Source organism: Thalassophryne amazonica, chromosome 10 (assembly GCF_902500255.1).
Source record: "Thalassophryne amazonica chromosome 10, fThaAma1.1, whole genome shotgun sequence".
NCBI classification, from domain to species: Eukaryota; Metazoa; Chordata; class Actinopteri; order Batrachoidiformes; family Batrachoididae; genus Thalassophryne; species Thalassophryne amazonica.
In genome coordinates this window covers 64,507,721-64,528,378 of record NC_047112.1, presented here as the reverse complement: position 1 = coordinate 64,528,378, position 20,658 = coordinate 64,507,721, and the positions used below count along the sequence as shown (strand labels likewise).

The 20,658-nt window shown below is 38.2% G+C and overlaps 2 protein-coding genes across 3 annotated transcripts in view; one reads left to right on the top strand and one right to left on the bottom strand.

Moving 5' to 3' along the window:
- The window catches only part of ushbp1 (Usher syndrome 1C binding protein 1), a 33,203-nt gene extending 27,226 nt beyond the window's left edge, over positions 1-5,977 (bottom strand). Inside the window, exons 1-3 of one of the 2 annotated variants that reach the window (XM_034180133.1) lie at positions 5,709-5,977; positions 702-925; positions 473-594 (exon numbers count right to left, since the gene is read on the bottom strand). In XM_034180133.1, coding sequence (XP_034036024.1) covers positions 473-594; positions 702-925; positions 5,709-5,714 — 352 coding nt within the window. In that variant the 5' untranslated portion in view covers positions 5,715-5,977. The remainder of the gene's footprint in view (positions 1-472; positions 595-701; positions 926-5,708) is intronic. The other variant, XM_034180132.1, reaches the window with a different exon arrangement.
- Positions 5,978-13,018: 7,041 nt separating this feature from the next.
- babam1 (BRISC and BRCA1 A complex member 1) lies at positions 13,019-18,402 on the top strand. Its single transcript, XM_034180131.1, has 9 exons — positions 13,019-13,172; positions 14,103-14,551; positions 14,650-14,708; positions 15,089-15,209; positions 15,339-15,417; positions 15,659-15,683; positions 16,011-16,140; positions 16,271-16,357; positions 18,049-18,402. Exons 2-9 carry the CDS (start codon positions 14,126-14,128, stop codon positions 18,247-18,249), a joined length of 1,128 nt encoding a protein of 375 aa, XP_034036022.1. The 5' UTR covers positions 13,019-13,172; positions 14,103-14,125; the 3' UTR covers positions 18,250-18,402.
- Positions 18,403-20,658: the final 2,256 nt, after the last annotated feature.

The following is a 20,658-nucleotide window of genomic DNA, read 5'->3' as shown; positions in this document are numbered from 1 at the left end:
GTCTGAAGAAAACTGGCAATTAAATTGATTATTTACAAGTATTATACCAAAGGGGCTGATTACTTATGCAACCCATCATCTTGGCATTTATATTTTTAATTCATTTATATCAAGTTGTAGAGATTTGCTTTGAGTTTGAGTTTAAATAAGATCATTTTAGAAATTTTTATCATGAGAAGCCTGATTTACTTTTTGTATATGAAAAGGTATAAACAAATTAAAATGCGTGAAATACCAACACTTTTACAAGCCACTGTATCACACAAGAAAAAGGAACCACTATAAAAGGAAGCCATGTAGCCTGCTAACTTCTTTTTCACCATAGTCTTACACAGTTGTGCTGCATGTTTGAAAAATAACACACTGGATGTTCTTTTGCATTTTTGCCATAAAGTGAAAATAAATGCTCAAAGTAAGTGCTCAGCACCCAAAAGCTACTGAACAGACACAAACATATTTTGCTAGTGCCAACCTTGATTGGTTAGGACAGGTGTGTATGTGGGACTGACAGCGGTTCTCCTCTCTGGGCTTCTTCTGATCAGCCTGTGAGACAGGAGGTCTGGAACCAAAGGTCTACATGGTGCTGATTGTTCACTGCAGAGAAACATACATCCCCAATAGTAGATACTACAAATGCAACCTCATTAATACTGATTCATTTAATCATAGGATCAGGGTCACAGTCACAACGTCACTGTTACCTCGGTGCTTTTACCGATCCCATTTTCTTGTTCAGCTCAGCGATGATGCTGAGCAGAGCGTTCAGTTCAACCTCACACTGAGCCAGTTCTGCAGCTGAAGGCTCAGGAGTCACTGTAAGGTCAGCACTCTCAGGTTCAAAGGTCATGCAGTCCATTGGAATCATCACATCCTTGCCACAGTCTGACCCAGCATCCAGACTATCACATCTGACAAGTCTGAAATCCTGCAGTGAAATAGTTGGGATTCACGCTCAGTATTTTAGTAATAGTTTAAGTTTTTACATTAAATCATATTCTTGTTTGTTTTTTCATTTTACATTTAATATTAATGATACATATAAATAATTAGGAGTGATGGTCTTAGTGGCCACCAAACATAGGTTTTGGAAATGAAAGAAACAAGTTCATTTAAAATACATATAACTTCAAAACCGCAAGTATGATGAGAGAGAGAATGAAGAAATGCCTGCTTCGACTGCATGCATACAAAATCCTTTCTGCAGGGTTGTGTGGATGACGTGACTATTATTTGAGTTTTAGAATGTAGTACCTGCAGTGAAACAGTCAGAAAAGGAACAGATTTCTTTGATTTTGCAAATGTTGTTGCTGCAAAGATCTCTCTCATATACGTATACGTCACTCCAGCATCCAGCATCTTTGCTGTCTTTTTGTAACAACTAACTTCATACAAAATCCTTTCCACAGGGTTGTATGGAGGTATGACCGCGTTATTTGACTTTTACACTTGAAAAAATTTTGTGCTGTAGTTACTAAATCATGTTTTGTCATCCAATCCCACTAAACTTGGTTGTTTAAATGTAAAAATGTATAATTTGTAACAAGTTGTTACAGTTAATTGTATATTTTAATTGTGTGTTGAATGTTGGTTTAATATTAATTGTACATTTTCTTAGTGTGTAGCATTACTGCTGCAAAACAATCAGAAAGCAGCTTGTTCTCTAATTTAACACATTTCTATGTGTGTTCTGTCTTATCGACAGCTACACCTGTTCCTAATTCATCATCAGTCCAGCAACTACGAACAACCCAGCAGGTGGCAGACATGTCTATGGGATGTTACACAAGCAAAACAAAGTTGCTTTGTTGAATGATCCGATGCATTAATGTACACCACATTTTGAAGAGTGTGTTCTCATTACAACCCCTGGCCAAAATTATGGAATCACCGGCCTCGGAGGATGTTCATTCAGTTGTTTAATTTTGTAGAAAAAAAGCAGATCACAGACATGACACAAAACTAAAGTCATTTCAAATGGCAACTTTCTGGCTTTAAGAAACACTATAAGAAATCAGGAAAAAAAATTGTGGCAGTCAGTAACGGTTACTTTTTTAGACCAAGCAGAGGGAAAAAATATGGAATCACTCAATTCTGAGGAAAAAAATTATGGAATCATGAAAAACAAAAGAACGCTCCAACACATCACTAGTATTTTGTTGCACCACCTCTGGCTTTTATAACAGCTTGCAGTCTCTGAGGCATGGACTTAATGAGTGACAAACAGTACTCTTCATCAATCTGGCGCCAACTTTCTCTGATTGCTGTTGCCAGATCAGCTTTGCAGGTTGGAGCCTTGTCATGGACCATTTTCTTCAACTTCCACCAAAGATTTTCAATTGGATTAAGATCCAGACTATTTGCAGGCCATGACATTGACCCTATGTGTCTTTTTGCAAGGAATGTTTTCACAGTTTTTGCTCTATGGCAAGATGCATTATCATCTTGAAAAATGATTTCATCATCCACAAACATCCTTTCAATTGATGGGATAAGAAAAGTGTCCAAAATATCAACGTAAACTTGTGCATTTATTGATGATGTAATGACAGCCATCTCCCCAGTGCCTTTACCTGACATGCAGCCCCATATCATCAATGACTGTGGAAATTTACATGTTCTCTTCAGGCAGTCATCTTTATAAATCTCATTGGAACGGCACCAAACAAAAGTTCCAGCATCATCACCTTGCCCAATGCAGATTCGAGATTCATCACTGAATATGACTTTCATCCAGTCATCCATAGTCCACGATTGCTTTTCCTTAGCCCATTGTAACCTTGTTTTTTTCTGTTTAGGTGTTAATGATGGCTTTCGTTCAGCTTTTCTGTATGTAAATCCCATTTCTTTTAGGTGGTTTCTTACAGTTCGGTCACAGACGTTGACTCCAGTTTCCTCCCATTCATTCCTCATTTGTTTTGTTGTGCATTTTCGATTTTTGAGACATATTGCTTTAAGTTTTCTGTCTTGACGCTTTGATGTCTTCCTTGGTCTACCAGTATGTTTGCCTTTAACAACCTTCCCATGTTGTTTGTATTTGGTCCAGAGTTAGACACAGCTGTCTGTGAACAACCAACATCTTTTGCAACATTGCGTGATGATTTACCCTCTTTTAAGAGTTTGATAATCCTCTCCTTTATTTCAATTGACATCTCTCCTGTTGGATCCATGATTCATGTCAGTCCACTTGGTGCAACAGCTCTCCAAGGTGTGATCACTCCTTTTTAGATGCAGACTAACGAGCAGATCTGATTTGATGCAGGTGTTAGTTTAGGGCAGTGATTCTCAACCGGGGTGCTGCGGCACCCTAGGGTGCCGTGATCGATCGTCAGGGGTGCCGTGGGTATTTTTCATATTCGCGATTATTTTTCATATTCGCGATTACCGTGAATTATTTATTTTATCCACAAAGCATAAAACGACTCAGAATCTGACGTCATTGTTCGGCAGCCTCGCTCTCGTCTTAAGGCGGGACAATAACAAGGAGGCTGACGGCCAATTAAAACGGTGCCGTCTCCTTCAAAAGCCGCGTCTAAAATGCGGAGTTGTCGGTGTGTGTGTCTGTGCCTGTGTGTGCACGCGCGCGGAGTTAACAGGCTCCAGACTGCGAGGGAGGGGAGGGGAGGGGAGGGGAGGGGGGGGGAGGGGAGGGGAGGGGTGAGGGAGATTCCTGAATGCAGGCGCGACACGTTCAGTGCGCAGCGAGCGCGGAGCAGAGAGAGGATTTTAAATGGAGTGAACATGTTAACAAAACGGAAACATGAAGCTGCCTTTACTTCTCTCTGAACTTTCTCTAAAGGTGTGATTCTGCCGTTACCGTCCTGTTCACACCATGTGCGCGTCGTATGCTGAATTTATGAGATCATGAGATGAAATAAACGGTCAAATATCTTTAAAAACATATTTAAAAATGAGAATATATGAATGAACTGAGATACACACACAAAAAAAAAATGTTCAGACGCACAGATCACAAAAAGCAGGTGAGAACTCTGAACTTTAACAGCTGTTATTTTCCAAAGGTATTTATTTGTTCAGTCTTGAGCTTAATGCAGTGTTTAAGCACAAAACGTGACTGATGAGGAGAAACAATTTCAGAAATGCAACAGAAACAACCACAAATCAGAAAAAGTTGGGACTGTATGTAAAATGAAGATAAAAATAAAAATGTTGCACCATTCCCAGTTTCTCCACTCACAGAAGCCAAACGTTCTTCCAGAGTTGTGTAATTATACTACAATAGTAGAATATAAAGAAGGGGGGAAAAAAGAAAAAAAATAGACAATATATTCGTCAATCGCAATTATTTGTCTGACAATTAATCGTCTCCAGAAATGTCTAATCGTGACAGCCCTACTTGAGATCAGAGCGCAAAATGCTTGAGGATTTTCGAAATGCGACGTTTTCTGTATCGATTTTCTATTGCGATAATTGGGTTTTGCGCAAAACCAGAGGTAATAGAATTATAATATTATTTTAGTTGGTGGTGTGCCGCAGGATTTTGTAAATATAAAAAGGGTGCCGCGACTCAAAAAAGGTTGAGAAACACTGGTTTAGGGGATAAAAATGTACAGGGTGATTCCATAATTTATTCCTCAGAATTGAGTGATTCCATATTTTTTTTTTCCCTCTGCTTGGTCTAAAAAAGTAACCGTTACTGACTGCCACAATTATTTTTCCTGATTTCTTATAGTGTTTCTTAAAGCCAGAAAGTTGCCATTTGAAATGACTTTAGTTTTGTGTCATGTCTGTGATCTGCTTTTTTTCTACAAAATTAAACAACTGAATGAACATCCTCCGAGGCCGGTGATTCCACAATGTTTGCCAGGGGTTGTATATGCACTTTTAACTTGTTAACTTGTGAGATGATATTTACTGATTTTGCATTATTGCTGCATTAACACACTATATGGAATGGACTCATTTACCTATCTGTTCACTATCTAAATTTTACAGGATATATATCTGGGCTTTTCCAAAATCTCCAAATAACTTCTCAACATTTATCCATCAATATGAATTTCTGTTATGCTGTTTTAAAAAAAAGCTGATGAACATTGAACAGCTATTGTTTGGTGCAGCGGAAAAGGAGGAAACTAAAACATCCTGAGACCAGATTTCCTGCTTTGTAAATATTTGTAGAGCTAGCCATCTTTTGTTGTGCACAGAAAATGTCAATTAAACACCTAAAACCAACAGATAAGTAAGTACATACTTCAGGATGTTTTTATTCTGCTATAACCTGATGCAGGTTGTTTTCCAGTGATCACTTTTTCTTGTTATACTGCATAGACACATGAAAGGTGGCAACAAACCATTAGTCTGGACACGCCAGCTATCAAGGCTTTGTGTGCCTCCTGTGCATATGAACATTTACCACATCCAGTGATTTCTGGCAGTTTATCACTGCACCCAGTGCTCCATAATAGTAATAATAATAAAACATCCAGCAAGGAACACCAGATGAACACTGTCACATTCACACTTAATGGCAATCTCTAGAGCTGCAGCTCTTTAGAAAATGTCAAGAAAGTGAATGATGCTAATAAAACCAGGGAATGTGTTATTCATTCACAGTGGTAACAACTAAGTATCCCAGTAACTACTTTAACAATTGGACCAAATATGATAGTTGCACTCAATAAACACAATGTTGTGATCACGATCATGTAGCAAGCAGACAGTCATAAGAATTTACAATATGCTTGTACCTCCATGCTTAAGATCTCGATGTCCTCAGTGGTGACTCAGTTCCTCGTACCTGAACAAAACAAAGATGATAGTTTGGTCTTGCTGTATAGTGGTTTGGTGCAGTTATTTCTAGTTGTAATACTGTAGCACCGACAGTCTGCTGGCTGCATGACAGTGTTTATTGCAATGAATGAAGCAAGTGGAAACACTGAAAAAGTCATCCCCACCCAGTCCTCGTCACTCCTGTGTTCTTTCCTGTTTATCCAAGAGCAGAACAGAACGAGTAAGAATACAACTACCCTATGAAAAAATACAACTACCCAATGAAAAAACACAAATACCCTATGAAAAAGTACAACTACCCGATGAAAAAATACAACTACGCTATGAAAAAATACAACTACCCAATGAAAAAACACAAATACCCTATGAAAACGTACAACTACCCGATGAAAAAATACAACTACCCTATGAAAAAATACAACTATTCTATGACAAATACAACTACCCTAAGAAAAAATACAACTGCCCTATGAAAAAATACTACTCTATGAAAAAATACAACTACCTTATGAAAAAATACAACTATTCTATGTAAATACAACTACCCTAAGAAAAAACACAAATACCCTATGAAAACGTACAACTACCCGATGAAAAAATACAACTACCTTATTAAAAAATACAACTACCCAATGAAAAAACACAAATACCCTATGAAAAAGTACAACTACCCGATGAAAAAATACAAGTACCCTATTAAAAAATACAACTACCCAATGAAAAAACACAAATACCCTATGAAAAAGTACAACTACCCAATGAAAAAATACAACAACCCTATGAAAAATACAACTACCCAATGAAAAAAAACACAAATACCCTATGAAAACGTACAACTACCTGATGAAAAAATACAACTACCCTATGAAAAAATACAACTATTCTATGAAAAATACAACTACCCTAAGAAAAAATACAACTGCCCTATGAAAAAAATACTACTCTATGAAAAAATACAGCTACCTTATGAAAAAATACAATTATTCTATGTAAATACAACTACCCTAAGAAAAAAATACAACTACTCTATGAAAAAATACAACTACCCTATCAAAAATACAACTATTCTATGAAAAATACAACTACCCTAAGAAAAAATACAACTGCCCTATGAAAAATACTACTCTATGAAAAAATACAACTACCTTATGAAAAAATACAATTATTCTATGTAAATACAACTACCCTATGAAAAATACAACTACCCTATGAAAAAATACGACTATTATATGAAAAATACAACTACCCTAAGAAAAAATACAACTGCCCTATGAAAAATACTACTCTATGAAAAAATACAACTACTCTATGAAAAAATACTACTCTATGAAAAAATACAACTACCCTATGAAAAAATACAACTATTTTATGAAAAATACAATGACCCTAAGAAAAAATACAACTACTCTATGAAAAAATACTACTCTATGAAAAAATACAACTACCCTAAGAAAAAAATACAACTATTCTATGAAAAATACAATGACCCTAAGAAAAAATACAACTACTCTATGAAAAAATACTACTCTATGAAAAAATACAACTACCCTATCAAAAAATACAACTATTCTATGAAAAATACAACTACCCTAAGAAAAAATACAACTGCCCTATGAAAAAATACTACTCTATGAAAAAATACAACTACCTTATGAAAAAATACGACTATTATATGAAAAATACAACTACCCTAAGAAAAAATACAACTGCCCTATGAAAAATACTACTCTATGAAAAAATACTACTCTATGAAAAAATACTACTCTATGAAAAAATACAACTACCCTATGAAAAAATACGACTATTATATGAAAAATACAACTACCCTAAGAAAAAATACAACTGCCCTATGAAAAATACTACTCTATGAAAAAATACAACTACTCTATGAAAAAATACTACTCTATGAAAAAATACAACTACCCTATGAAAAAATACAACTATTTTATGAAAAATACAATGACCCTAAGAAAAAATACAACTACTCTATGAAAAAATACTACTCTATGAAAAAATACAACTACCCTAAGAAAAAAATATAACTACTCTATGAAAAATACAACTACTCTAAGAAAAAAATACTATTACCCCATGAAAAAATACAACCACTACCGTATAAAAAAATACAACCACTACCTTAAAAATAAAACCACTACACTAAGAAAAAATACAACTACCCTATGAAAAAATACAACTACCCTATACTGATTTACAGTAATGTTGTGTGTGTGTGTGTGTGTGTGTGTGTGTGTGTGGTGTGTGTGTGTGTGTGTGTGTGTGTGTGTGTGTGTGTGTGTGTGTGTGTGTGTGTGTGTGTGTGTGTTGCTGTATATAGTAGTTGACTTAAATTAAAGTTTGAGTTTTACTTACAGTTTTTATTGATCGCTTTGACCCGTTTGAAGAAACTGGGAACCTCTCAGTCTTCATCATCACCATCTCAGTAGAGCAAAAGACACCTCTTGCAAATGTGTTAACCCATTCTCATTGGATTGACACATTTCCCCCACCCTTTTCAAACCAGTTAACACAGATGTCATTCAAGCAGTCAAAACTCCATTGTTTTAGCTACGGTATCCTAACAGAAACCATATGTTCCCAGCTATTAGAAACTATCTGATCAGTATGCAATCACTGAAGCACCTGTTTGACACTTCATACAAATCTTCAACTTGCAATCAGTCTGTAGTAGGCCTTAAAAGGTGCCATGCCTGTGTTGTTCTTTGCAAGCATGGATCAAGGAGGTCTAAGGCAGATAAGAGTGAGATTCAGAGGTCGGAGTCTGAGGAGGAGGAGTCCGTGTGTGAGGTGGAGGTATAGTTGGAAGGGCTCAAGTTGCTGATGAAATTCGGGCAACTATAATTGATCATGTTATAAATTATGGCCTTTCACTTAGAGAGGCTGGACAAAGAGTCCAACCTGTTGTAAACAGAAACACTGTTGCCTCATTTGTCAGAGATTTTTGACAGGAGAACAGGTAATGTTGTTGTAGGCCTACAATATATACAGAAATATTTGCAGTACAGTGATATACAGCACTTCATGTAATTTTTTCCACATTCCCATTTCATGTATTTTTTTTATAGAATTGAAAGGCTACCAGTCACTGGTGGTAGAAGAAGAATTTAGAATGCTGAGCAGGACGCAACTGTTGTCAACATGGTTGTGGCAAATAATGCCATTAGGCTGCAAGAAATCAGGGCTGCAGTAATTGCAGATCAGAGAGTATTTAAGAAATATAAATACTGTGAGTGAGACCACCATAGACCGCATCCTCAGGAGGAACCATATGGCAATGAAACAGCTCTACAGAGTTCCTTTTCAAAGGAACTCTGATGCTGTGAAGGAGGCCAGATGCCAATATGTGGAGGTAAGGAAACATTACTATACTGTTACTGTCTGCCCTGTCATATCATGCAGTTACTGTAGAATCAACTAGAGTGACTTGTACCTAATTGTAATTTTGACTTTTTTTCTTTAGAGAATAATGGAGCTTGAAGCTGAGGAGGCACATCACGTCTTCATTTATGTTGATGAGGCCGGCTTCAATCTGTGTAAAGTCAGGAGACGAGGAAGGAACTTCATTGGGCATAGGGCCACTATTGCAGGTCCAGGGCAGAGGGGCGCCAACATAACTATGTGTGCTGTCATCTCCAATGATGGCGTCCTGTGTCATATCCCCACCATTGGGCCCTACAACACTGAGCACCTCATAGCATTCCTGAATGCTCTTCATGACATGCTGATCCCACTTCAGGAGAGAGGGCTGTTGAGGACTGGCTTGCCACTGTTCATCATCATATGGGACAATGTGGCAGTCCACCACTCTCATATTGTAAATGAGTGGTTTGCAGTCTACCCTCGGATGATGGTGCAATTCCTTCCACCGTATTCCCCTTTTTTGAATCTGATAGAGGAATTCTTTAGTGCTTGGAGATGGAAGGTTTATGATCATCACCCCTATGATCGGATGCCCTTGCTCAATGCAGTGACTGCTGCAGCCCAAGATATTGATGCAGAGGCATGCCAAGGCTGGATCAGGCATGCCAGAAGGTTTTTCCCTCGCAGCATTGCCAGAGAGAACATTGAATGGGATGTGGATGAGGCCATGTGGCCCGTTCGTCAAGACAGAAGAGACAGAGTATCAATTGTACTGTACTCTTACTGTAATCTATTCTCTTATAGTATAGGCCAGGGGTAGGCAACCTGTTCCAGAAAGAGCCATGAGGGTGCAGGTTTTCTTTGCAGCCACTGACTCCACCAGGTGATTTCACTGATTAACTGATTCCATCTGCTCAAAGTGATATTAATCAGTAAAATCACCTGGTGGAGTCAGTGGCTGCAAAGAAAACCTGCACCCTCATGGCTCTTTCTGGAACAGGTTGCCTACCCCTGGTATAGGCCTACTAAAGATTTTTGTTCTTGTAAAAGATTACCTTTTTTTCTCCTAATTTCTCATAGGCCTACAGTAATGGATTTTACATATTTTGATTTACATACTTTCTGTAGGAATATTTCAGTTGTCAGCCATGAAAAAGCCTGGAAAAAATGTAAAGGAATCAATAAAATTTGCATCAAAGCATATCTGATTCTGGATCCATTTTTTGCAAGAAGGCAGCAAACGGCACTGCATGTAACAGTTATGGGCTACAATGTCAACCAATGGTGCACTGATTCACACTGAGTGCTGTATTTTGTTGTCCATTGTGTTATGATTGATTGTAAGTGTTCATACACCTGTGGGCAAGTTGTGCTGTTTGAAGGCAAAATTTGCTTTTGTTTCTTATTTTAAATGTTTTGGCACAGTTAGAGCCTTTTGCAAACAAAATGTGTCATTTTGACCATTGGGGGCACTGTTTAGGCCTCTGTGTTAACTATTTTGAAAATGTGGATTTTGAGTTGACTGTTGCGTCAAAGCAATCAATAAAAACTGTAAATACATATCACTAGACAAGGTCCCATATTTTTTCACTGAGCTGCATGGATGTGCTAGTTAGAGTTGCACATATGCGGCATCATGGCATGATGAGGTAGTTTCTTTTCTCGCCACCTCTCCCAACTATTAGATACAGCTTTTACTGCTGAGTGGGCAGCAGGGGGCATTGGGTGCCAGTTCCAACCTGGACTTGACTAGGCAACCTTCTGCACAGAAAGTCAGTGCTCTCAATGGATACATGAATAGTTGGGGTAGTATAAATAAAAATATATACATACTATACTTATAGTGTTGTAGAACTTGAATCCACTCCTGGAATGAACTAGATCTTGCATCTCCCAGAGACTTCATCTTGACCACTCCAAAATCCCAAAAATCTTGGCCTTGACTCAGACTTGATCTTCCTGTTCCAAGTAGTAGTAATAATAATAATAATAACTAGAGCACTTCACTCGTAGAGTGCAAACCTCCGCTAACACTAGTTTCCAATTCCACAAATTTTTACCTTGGGAAAATTTTTCAACGTCAAAGTCCTGTTAGAAGTGACTTTTCATGAGCTAAATTAGATGTGATCAAATGTCAGGAGTATGTATTTAGTTCATGCACTTGAATTAAAAATTTTGTGGTGTTGTCAGGTTTTTTCACCACTTTTTCTGGTTCTGAATTCTTTGTCAGATAATTTTCACAGAACATTAGTTATCTCTGCTATGCACAATTTGTCAATGCTTTTTGCTAATTGGTTTCTGACTGATAACTGGAAGATAGACAAACTGGCATAAAATTGGAACCTCCATCCAATTTTGGTGGTGTAGGTAAATCCATAAGAGAAAAATGAGAGTGACTGAGACACTTTTGATTGAGATATAATACAAAATGGGCTTTTCAATATTAAATTCAAATGTCCAAAAAATCCACAATCTGGATCAAATCCAGATCAAACCTTGTCAGGCGATAGTGAATGCTAGTCTGCACCTCACTTTCAAATATGACAGTGCTTGGGGCACGTTTTTTTAAGATATAATGTAAAATATACATCTTCTCGATGTTAAATTTAAATGGCCACAAAATCTGTAATCTGGATCACCTTGAGGCACGTTTGATTAAGATATAATGTAAAATATACATGTTTTCAATTTTAAATTTAAATGGCCACAAAATCTGTAATCTGGATCATATCCAGCTCAAACTTTGTCAGGCAATAAAGGATACCATCCTACATAATGAACTCAAATATGAAAGAAATTCAGTATTTTTTGCAGTTATGAATTTTTGAAAAATTGTTCAATGTTAAAGGATAGGGATTTTTCCAAGATTTTTCCTGACTGTGACCTTTGACCTTGAAAATTGAATCAGTTCCTGCCTATCAGTACATGAATCCTCTCTAAAAATTTCATAAGAATTTATGAAAAACTGTAGGTTCCAGGCTGTTCATAAACAAACAAACAAACGGGCGAAAACATAACCTCCTCCAACTTGGTGGAGATATAATACATTATATAGTATAACAATAATGATTAAAGATAACATTTGATTACCCCATTAGAGCGCTTCGCTCTCAGACTGCAGGCTTACTTGTAGTTCCTAGGGTTTGTAAGAGTAGAATGGGAGGCAGAGCCTTCAGCTTTCAGGCTCCTCTCCTGTGGAACCAGCTCCCAATTCAGATCAGGGAGACAGATACCCTCTCTACTTTTAAGATTAGGCTTAAAACTTTCCTTTTCGCTAAGGCTTATAGTTAGGGCTGGATCAGGTGACCCTGAACCATCCCTTGGTTATGCTGCTTTAGACGTAGACTGTGGGGGGGTTCCCATGATGCACTGTTTCTTTCTCTTTTTGCTCTGTATGCACCACTCTGCATTTAATCATTAGTGATCGATCTCTGCCCCCCTCCACAGCATGTCTTTTTCCTGGTTCTCTCCCTCAGCCCCAACCAGTCCCAGCAGAAGACTGCCCCTCCCTGAGCCTGGTTCTGCTGGAGATTTCTTCCTGTTAAAAGGGAGTTTTTCCTTCCCACTGTAGCCAAGTGCTTGCTCATAGGGGGTCGTTTTGACCGTTGGGGTTTTTCATAATTATTGTATGGCCTTGCCTTACAATATAGAGCGCCTTGGGGCAACTGTTTGTTGTGATTTGGCGCTATATAAAAAAAAAGTTGATTGAAAGTTGATTGATTAAAAATAACATGCAGCAAGGGTCATACAGTCATTAGCATGTCGTATCATGCCTTCAGTATAATGAATCGTTTAAAAACAATTAGTTACATTCTCGGAAAAAAAATGCTTAGGTACTTTCTTAATGGACTTCATTTCCCATAATGCTGTGTGACCGCTCACTTCCTGTTCGGGCATTGAGGAAGTTGTTCCGTTCAAAATAAAGGTTCGCTTGGTCTTAGTGTCACTGATCTGAATATAGAGATTAGTGCGTTAGTATGTTTTTCAATTTACACTGATCTCTGCAACTGTTAATCTATACAAGCGTCAAACTTGTTAATCACGTAAGTATATCTATGTTTTATTTTACCAGTCGTTTATTTGTATGTAATTCCTATTAAAGCTAATGCTAGCAGCTCATAGAGTTGTGATTAGCTCCATGCACTGACGTTCATCAAAAATATTAATAGTTTAAAAGAAAAAAAAGGCCAATCCTGCAAATCCAAATAATGATAATTATTTCACGCAATTTAAGTTAGCTACACGTAGAACTTTATGTTGGAAGCTGTCATGATGATGTAGTTTAAAAAACAAACAAAATCATCCAGGTTCTCCATTGAGGGTTTTTTTTTATTTCTGTGGAACAGTGTTTATAGTTTTGGACTGTTGATTCTATCAAACAACATGAGTAGTTGTCGATTTGTGCTCTGATAGAATTATCACAAACATTTTCCAACCTAGTTTCTGTGTTCAGCTGAGTTGACGCGCTACCAAACCAAACACATCGTTCTTTAGTCAACTGCGTTCGGATGGTTCTTGTTTGTTTGTTTATTTATTTATTTATTTATTTATTATTATTATTTTGCAGTTTTTAATTTTAATACTCTGGCCCCTCTGAATAGGTTCAAATTGATGAGAAAACGTGCTGTGTAAAATTTTGTTTGTATAAATAAAGTTTTAGAGGTGTGAAATGTTGAAGTTGAATGTTGACATTGAAAAGCTCTAGAATCACCTGTGGAGGTCATGTTGAATTTCTCAGTGAACACCAGGAGAATTCATCAGGACTTTTTATATGTTGTTTAGGATGGGTTGGGGCACCATTAAGCTTCAGTTTGTATAGCGTTATATAGCAGAAAATAGCAAAAATTTCAATGCTTTTGAGCTACTTCTAAAAATGTATTCATGCAAACAGAATTTTACACAGCATGTTTTCTCATCAGTTGGAGCCTATTCAGGGGGTCAGAGTATTAAATTTCAAAACTTTGTAAAATAAGGACCACCCTGCAACTGCATATCCATGGAGACACCAGAACCTGGTCCAGCAGATGGAGAGGAGCGCTTGGTGGAGCTGCGACCTCGGACACGCTCCAACCCTGAAGGTGCAGAGGACCGCCGTAGCAGCACGGGCAGCCTCGGCGGCAACGGCAGCCCTGGCATCTCTCAGCCTGCTGTGGGCAGCCGTGTCGATGGAGAAGGAGAGGCGTCGACCTCTGACAGCCCTCCGAGTTCCATCACCACTGCCATGTCAGCAGCTGCAGCGCAGACTGTGGCTCCTGCAGCCACTGTGGCGGCAGCAGCCAGTGCCGTAGTATCACTGTCTACAGTGGCGGCACCCAAAGAGAGGCCCAAACCCACACAGCAACCAGCTGCACTAACAACATCTGCCTCTCCGCCAGTAGAGTATCAGATACGAGTTCCTCGTGTCAACTGCCCAGAGAAAGTGGTAAGGCTGCTCTGCAGAAGCTTCAACAGATTTACTCGTATGTTATCGAGGTGTGCGCTTTAAGGTTCATGATGTCATGTTCTGTCTTCATATCACAGATTATCTGCTTAGATCTTTCTGAAGAGATGTCTTTACAGAAGTTGGAGTCATTTAATGGGTAAGAAAATGTTGCATGGTAACATTTCTCTCAACGTGTGAGAGAAACCTGACCCAGAAAAGGTAGGATGCGGTTCCTCCATAGTTTGCCTTCTGAGAAACCACATTTCTTGAGCATGTGTGAAGTTTTGACTCACTGGGTTCAAAGCTGAGAAATGTTGGTTTCTCAGAATCCAAGCGATGGACAAACCACACCCTACTTTTTCTGGGTCAGGCGCAGAACTTTTCAATCACCCCTTGTACATTTGAATTTTTGGTCTTTTTGTCATTGATTTATGTAAATCATAGATGCACTGATCAATCAGTGGTAAAAATAATAATTGACTGCAGCTTTTGTCACATGCCTTTTCTCAGTGGCTGATTTGATATCTTTCTATGCAGATCCAAAACTAATGCTCTGAACATTTCCCAGAAGATGATTGAGATGTTTGTTAGAACAAAACACAAGATTGACAAGCGCCATGAATTTGCACTGGTTGTCGTCAATGACGACGCTCTGTGGGTGAGCGCAGGAGCTTCTTATTCTGTTCTCAGTGTTATTCCAGAGTGTTTTTCTGTGTGCATTGTGTCTGATATGTTGATGGTTTATTGTCTTCTACTTTTTTTTTCTTACCTGCTGTACCTGCTTCAGCTGTCAGGCTTCACTTCTGACCCCAGGGAGCTGTGCAGCTGTCTGTATGACCTGGAAACGAATGTGTGCGAGTCCTTCAGTATCCTTTAATTGAAAGTTAATCCTTCAACAGTGATCACACACACACACACACACACACACACACACACACACACACACACACACACACATATATATATATATATATATATATATATATATATATATATATATATATATATATATATATATATATATATATATATATATATATATATATATAAAATGAAACAGCAACCAGGATCTACTCATGACTGTGGAGCCTTAACAATGCTCTTTAGACCTAGAAGATCTTCTTAATGTAATGTAAGTGATGAAAACTTAAAAAAAAAGAAGCTTGAGAACAATAGTGCTCATGTATGAAAATCAAGCAGAACCCATTCAAGCACATGTAATTTAACAATTCACCACATCTGGATCTTTATCCAAATCTGAGCAAATTGAATGTCCTTCACTTTAAGTCAGATGCTTATAATGTTGCACAAGGCAATAATGGACTCATGTTCTCCAAAATGCTAAGTTCTTCTTTTGAGTGATGTTGCTAATAAAACATGAGCTGTTGGTCAAAGGCCTGATTGTCTTTTAAAAACAATGTCAGTCGTTCAGCTGAAGTAACTGGTTCTTCTTTTTTAGCCGTCAGAAGATTGAGCTGCCGCTGATGGAGAATGTTCAGACCATCCCTCCTCCATACGTGGTGCGCACTGTGCTCATCTACAGCCGGCATGCATGCCAGCTGCAATTTAACCCATCTGAGGCCGTTAGTGTAAGTATGACCTTGCACCCCTTTACTGTCTGCACTTATTAAACTGCATTTATTTCACCTCATGTGAGGAGACACTTTGCTTCTCTTTCTGATGCGTCTTTGACTTGAACATGTTGCTTTTGTGTGACAGAAAATGCTTCAGTCTCCATATTTTTTCTTTGATGTGGTGTACCTCCACAATGGCACAGAGGAGCAGGGGGATGAGACCAGCTGGAGGGTGAGTGCAGAAGCTGAACAGCCATCTGTTTTGTGTGCACACATAGCGTGACATCACTGGGGTGACATTTTGTTAAGGAACTTGAGTAGTGCTGGAAACTGGAAGTGTTAAAGTCTGTTAAATTTTGGACCTGACCAGAAGGAGACAGATGGAAAACAGATTCAAACATTGCATTCGTCAGATAACTTTGATTTGTCATTAATTTTGATATTTGAATCGTAGACTTAAATAAGTCATTGTAGTGACGACTGCAGGTGGGTTTCCATTACCCTCCATTATTGTTCAGTTTGAAGCAGCAAATTGAAATTATGCTTAATAAAAATGCTTATATTACAAACACCAAAAACACACCCAACCCTCAAGTATTGCAAAAAACCAAACATTTACACTCACACATGACATTCTAAAATATGACATTACACTCACATATGACATTCTAAAATACATGGTGTGTTATGTGTAGACAGAGTGCTTGTAAACTTTATAAAAGATAACATTACAGCAATATTGAATTAAAAAAAACAAAGATGTGACAATATTTAGCAGGACTTTCCCATCCATCGCCATGACTGTTGGAATTACAGTTGTTGCGAGATCTTTTGCTGGAGTAATGGCTATCATGAGAGCACAAAACCCAGTGTCGAAGACCAAACAGTCCTCTCCAAAAAATTGGTTTACCCTGCCTTCACTGCACATGCGCAACATGTCTGACTCTGAGTCTCTACACCCAAAGTGATCAAAGGGAATAATGTGATTATTAACCATCAGATGACAAAGTAAAACCTCTTCAATCATTCTAAAGTCAGTTTTAAGCAGAAACAAGGCAATAATCGGTGAGTCGCTACTGACACTTTGAAATGGCGGAGGTGCAGTGAACGCAGGCGCTCTGATCGCTTCCCCCTTCTTTTATTATGACATAAAGCTGAATTTATGTGGAAATGATTGTTGTACAAAAGCTTCAGATATCTGTCGCTGAGATAGATGATGACTGGAGTGCAGTTTTAAACAGAAACAAGGTCATAATTGGTGAAACGCTGGTGACACTCAGAAATGACACATGCGCAGTGAAGGCAGGGTGGACTGAATTTTAGGGGGACCGTTCGGTCTGCGACACCGGCAGTCACATTCCATCACTCATTGGGAACGCTGTCATTTTGTGATGCTGTTTTACTTAGCTTTTACACAAATTGCAAATAAATAAATAAGCTACCGTTTAGACATGATATGGTCCACTTATGACTGTGTGAAATTGTATTTCTATTATATGGCAAACATATAATAGTTACAGTTAAAGATTAGAAGGTTACTGTAAGTGTTATGACACCCTTGTCCCCCAGTTAATGTTTTTACCTCCTTTGGTTGTTACCAAATCTTAAACAGGGGGTCACCCCCCCGTACCCCATGTAATTAGGAAAAATGGTCCTAATAGTGTGTCATTTTGATCCAGTGGGTGTTTCATGTATTGGTGTCTAAAGCCGCTGGTCCAGTTAGAGTGGCTAAACTGTAGAACCAATACTACTGTGGTTCCAGGTGTGATGTCAGTTACTTGGAACTGAACGCACCGTGTGAAGATTTCTGTTCAGTCATACAGCAGTGTCGAATCTAAATGATTCTTATATTTGCATTAAATATATTCCAGCACTTTACTCTCCTGTACCTACTGATTTATTTATTTATTTATTTTCTACCAGGACAACTACACTTCATTCAGCAACCTGGACTCAAAGGGCATGTGCTATCGCTTTGAGGTGTCCCTGAGTGGACCTGCCATCGAGCTGCACAACTGCATGGCCAAACTTCTGGCTCACCCCTTGCAGAGACCGTTCCAGAGTCATGCATCTTACAGCCTGCTGGAGGGGGACGACCCCCAGGAGTTTGAGGCTATGGTCTAAAACTCCTCAACAGGACTCACTCATATAGCCCAGCCTAACTTGATGGGAAAATTTGACTTTTTACTAAAGACTGAGAACTGGTGAACACAAGATTGGTGTAGAATAAGATGAGGAAAACAAAATAAAAAAAACTAGAGTTTCTTCATTCTCTGACAGCACTGTTCTGTTGTGAGTCTTACACTGTGACTGCTAACCACAGAGCTCTGTATAAGAACTAGAATGCGCACTCTGTGCTGCCGTGAGTGTCCCCTCATGGAGAGCAACATGACACCTCCTAACCGGGCAAAATATACTGACGAAGTGCCCGGATGTGAAATGTTTCATGTGCATTTAAATGAGATACGCAAGTGAACACACAGAAAAAAGCTTGCAACATTTGTGGGTGATTCTTAGACTACGGGCACTTATTATGTCCTTTGATCATATTGTATGAAAAACAGAAAAAAGGGGAAATTTCACACTTTTATAGTTATCTTTACAATGAAAGTGTGTTAAGAAATTTGTTCTAGTAGTCTGTGATGACTTTTTCACCTTTTTTCAGCATCATTATATGCAAATATTGCCGTTTTGTGCTTGTCCCACACCCAGACTTTTGATCTTCAATGATAAAAATGAATGGTAAAGAAACATTTTTTCTAATGTTTTAAAATATCTCTGAATAAAATATCAGTAAAATAATCAAAACATAATTGGGGTATTCAATGTCATACAACTGTTGTGATTTTTTTTTTAAACAAAATGTAGTTGTCCCACACTATTGCCGTAATTTCCACCACAACACTGTAATGTCCCTTTAAACAGTTTGTATGAAAGATTGTTTGGGTAGTTTCTATGGAGATAAACAGTGACATCAGAGCACATGTATATAGCGCCAAATCACAACAAACAGTTGCCCCAAGGCGCTTTATATTGTAAGGCAGTGGTGTGGTGGAAATTACATTTACAAGGCCAATAGTGCCCGTAGTTAAAGAATCACCCATGTGTTAAAATACTATTCTGACCTGAATATCGAGCCAGCAAAATTAAGTTACATTAAATTATGTAAGGAAAGTATTAAACTTACCCCGCCCACCCACACATTATACAAATAATGAATGTTTATGAGTACAATGGTACGAATAGTTCACCTCGTTGAATGGAACGTTCCATCTTTCACCTCATGAAATATTCGTACCACTGAAAGAATGTAAAAACATTGTTTTACATAATGGCTGAAATAGATCCTTGTCATTTGATATTATATTAATTTATAACAGAAAAGGGACTTACATTTTAATGCATCACTGCTGCTTTGACTTCAGCAGTCTAACACTAATAGGAGTCCAAAATTGTTCTCAGTCAATTTGGAAAAACAGATGGAGTCTGTCATACTTCAAAAAAAAAAAAAAATGGGGGGGGGGGGGGAGACAACATCAAGTACTTCGTCAGTCAAGTGAAAAATTGTCATTAATTTCTCCACCTTTTCATCCTAACGGCTCTTCATGTCTCCAGACAGCTTACAGCATAGTGGATTTGTTTTGTGTGTGTGTGTTAGAAGAATTAGCTTGTTCAAATTGACGTCCCTCAGCAAAACAAACTCTGTCACGTTTAGCTAAACGCTGCCTCCACTAGTGTGCGTGGGCGGGTTTCGTAGCATGCAATGGTACAAAACGTACGGAACCAAATTTACATGGTAAATGGAATGAATAATCCATGTCACGTGACATAGAACGCACCAATAAAATGACAAGGATCCACTCAGCTCTTATATAATCCAAAATATTACTGTTGAAAGTTACACAGATTTGATCTGTTCCAGCTGCTCACAGCTGAGCTAATCTGAGACGTCCTGCCGCTGTTGATGCGTTCAGCACAGTGCGGCTCATCAATCCATTACAATATATGTTATATAACTTTGAGAGGATTCCAAGTGAGTTATACACCGTGAGACACGGAAGAGACACCTGCAGCTGTAAATGATTTCTGATTCTGTGAGCGGATGGGTTTTAATCCCAATAGTTCTAAAAGCAAATGGGTCATCAGCTATGAAATTATTATATTATTTTAGTGTTGAATGTTTAAACAGATCCAATATGTTCCAGCTTCCAAATTCTGCAGACATGAAGGCACAATATCACACAATCCAGATGGGCACACAGAGTGAGTGCATTAATTAATTAATTCCACAATTAAATCCGTTTTTTGTATAGTACTGAATACACTCAGCTTTGAATAAAATTCCAGGTGGTTACTGAATCCTCAGATTTGGGCACAAGCAAGATTTACACCAGGTTATTGCCCAAAAGTCACGGAAAAATAACAAGAATAACCAAAACCACTTACTTATGGAAGGAATTTTGTCATGCGCAGCTTTCCAGCATTTTGCACCTGTTTCTTGACTACATTCTTTGAGTGTCAGGCCGTGCTGCC

Excerpts from the sequence above, each read along its gene's own strand:
- babam1 (XM_034180131.1), top strand. The coding sequence starts at position 14,126 with ATGGAGACACCAGAACCTGGTCCAGCAGATGGAGAGGAGCGCTTGGTG. Across the intron at positions 14,552-14,649 it reads TCAACTGCCCAGAGAAAGTG|ATTATCTGCTTAGATCTTTC; the intron begins GTAAGGCTGCTC and ends TTCATATCACAG. Across the intron at positions 15,210-15,338 it reads TCAATGACGACGCTCTGTGG|CTGTCAGGCTTCACTTCTGA; the intron begins GTGAGCGCAGGA and ends TACCTGCTTCAG.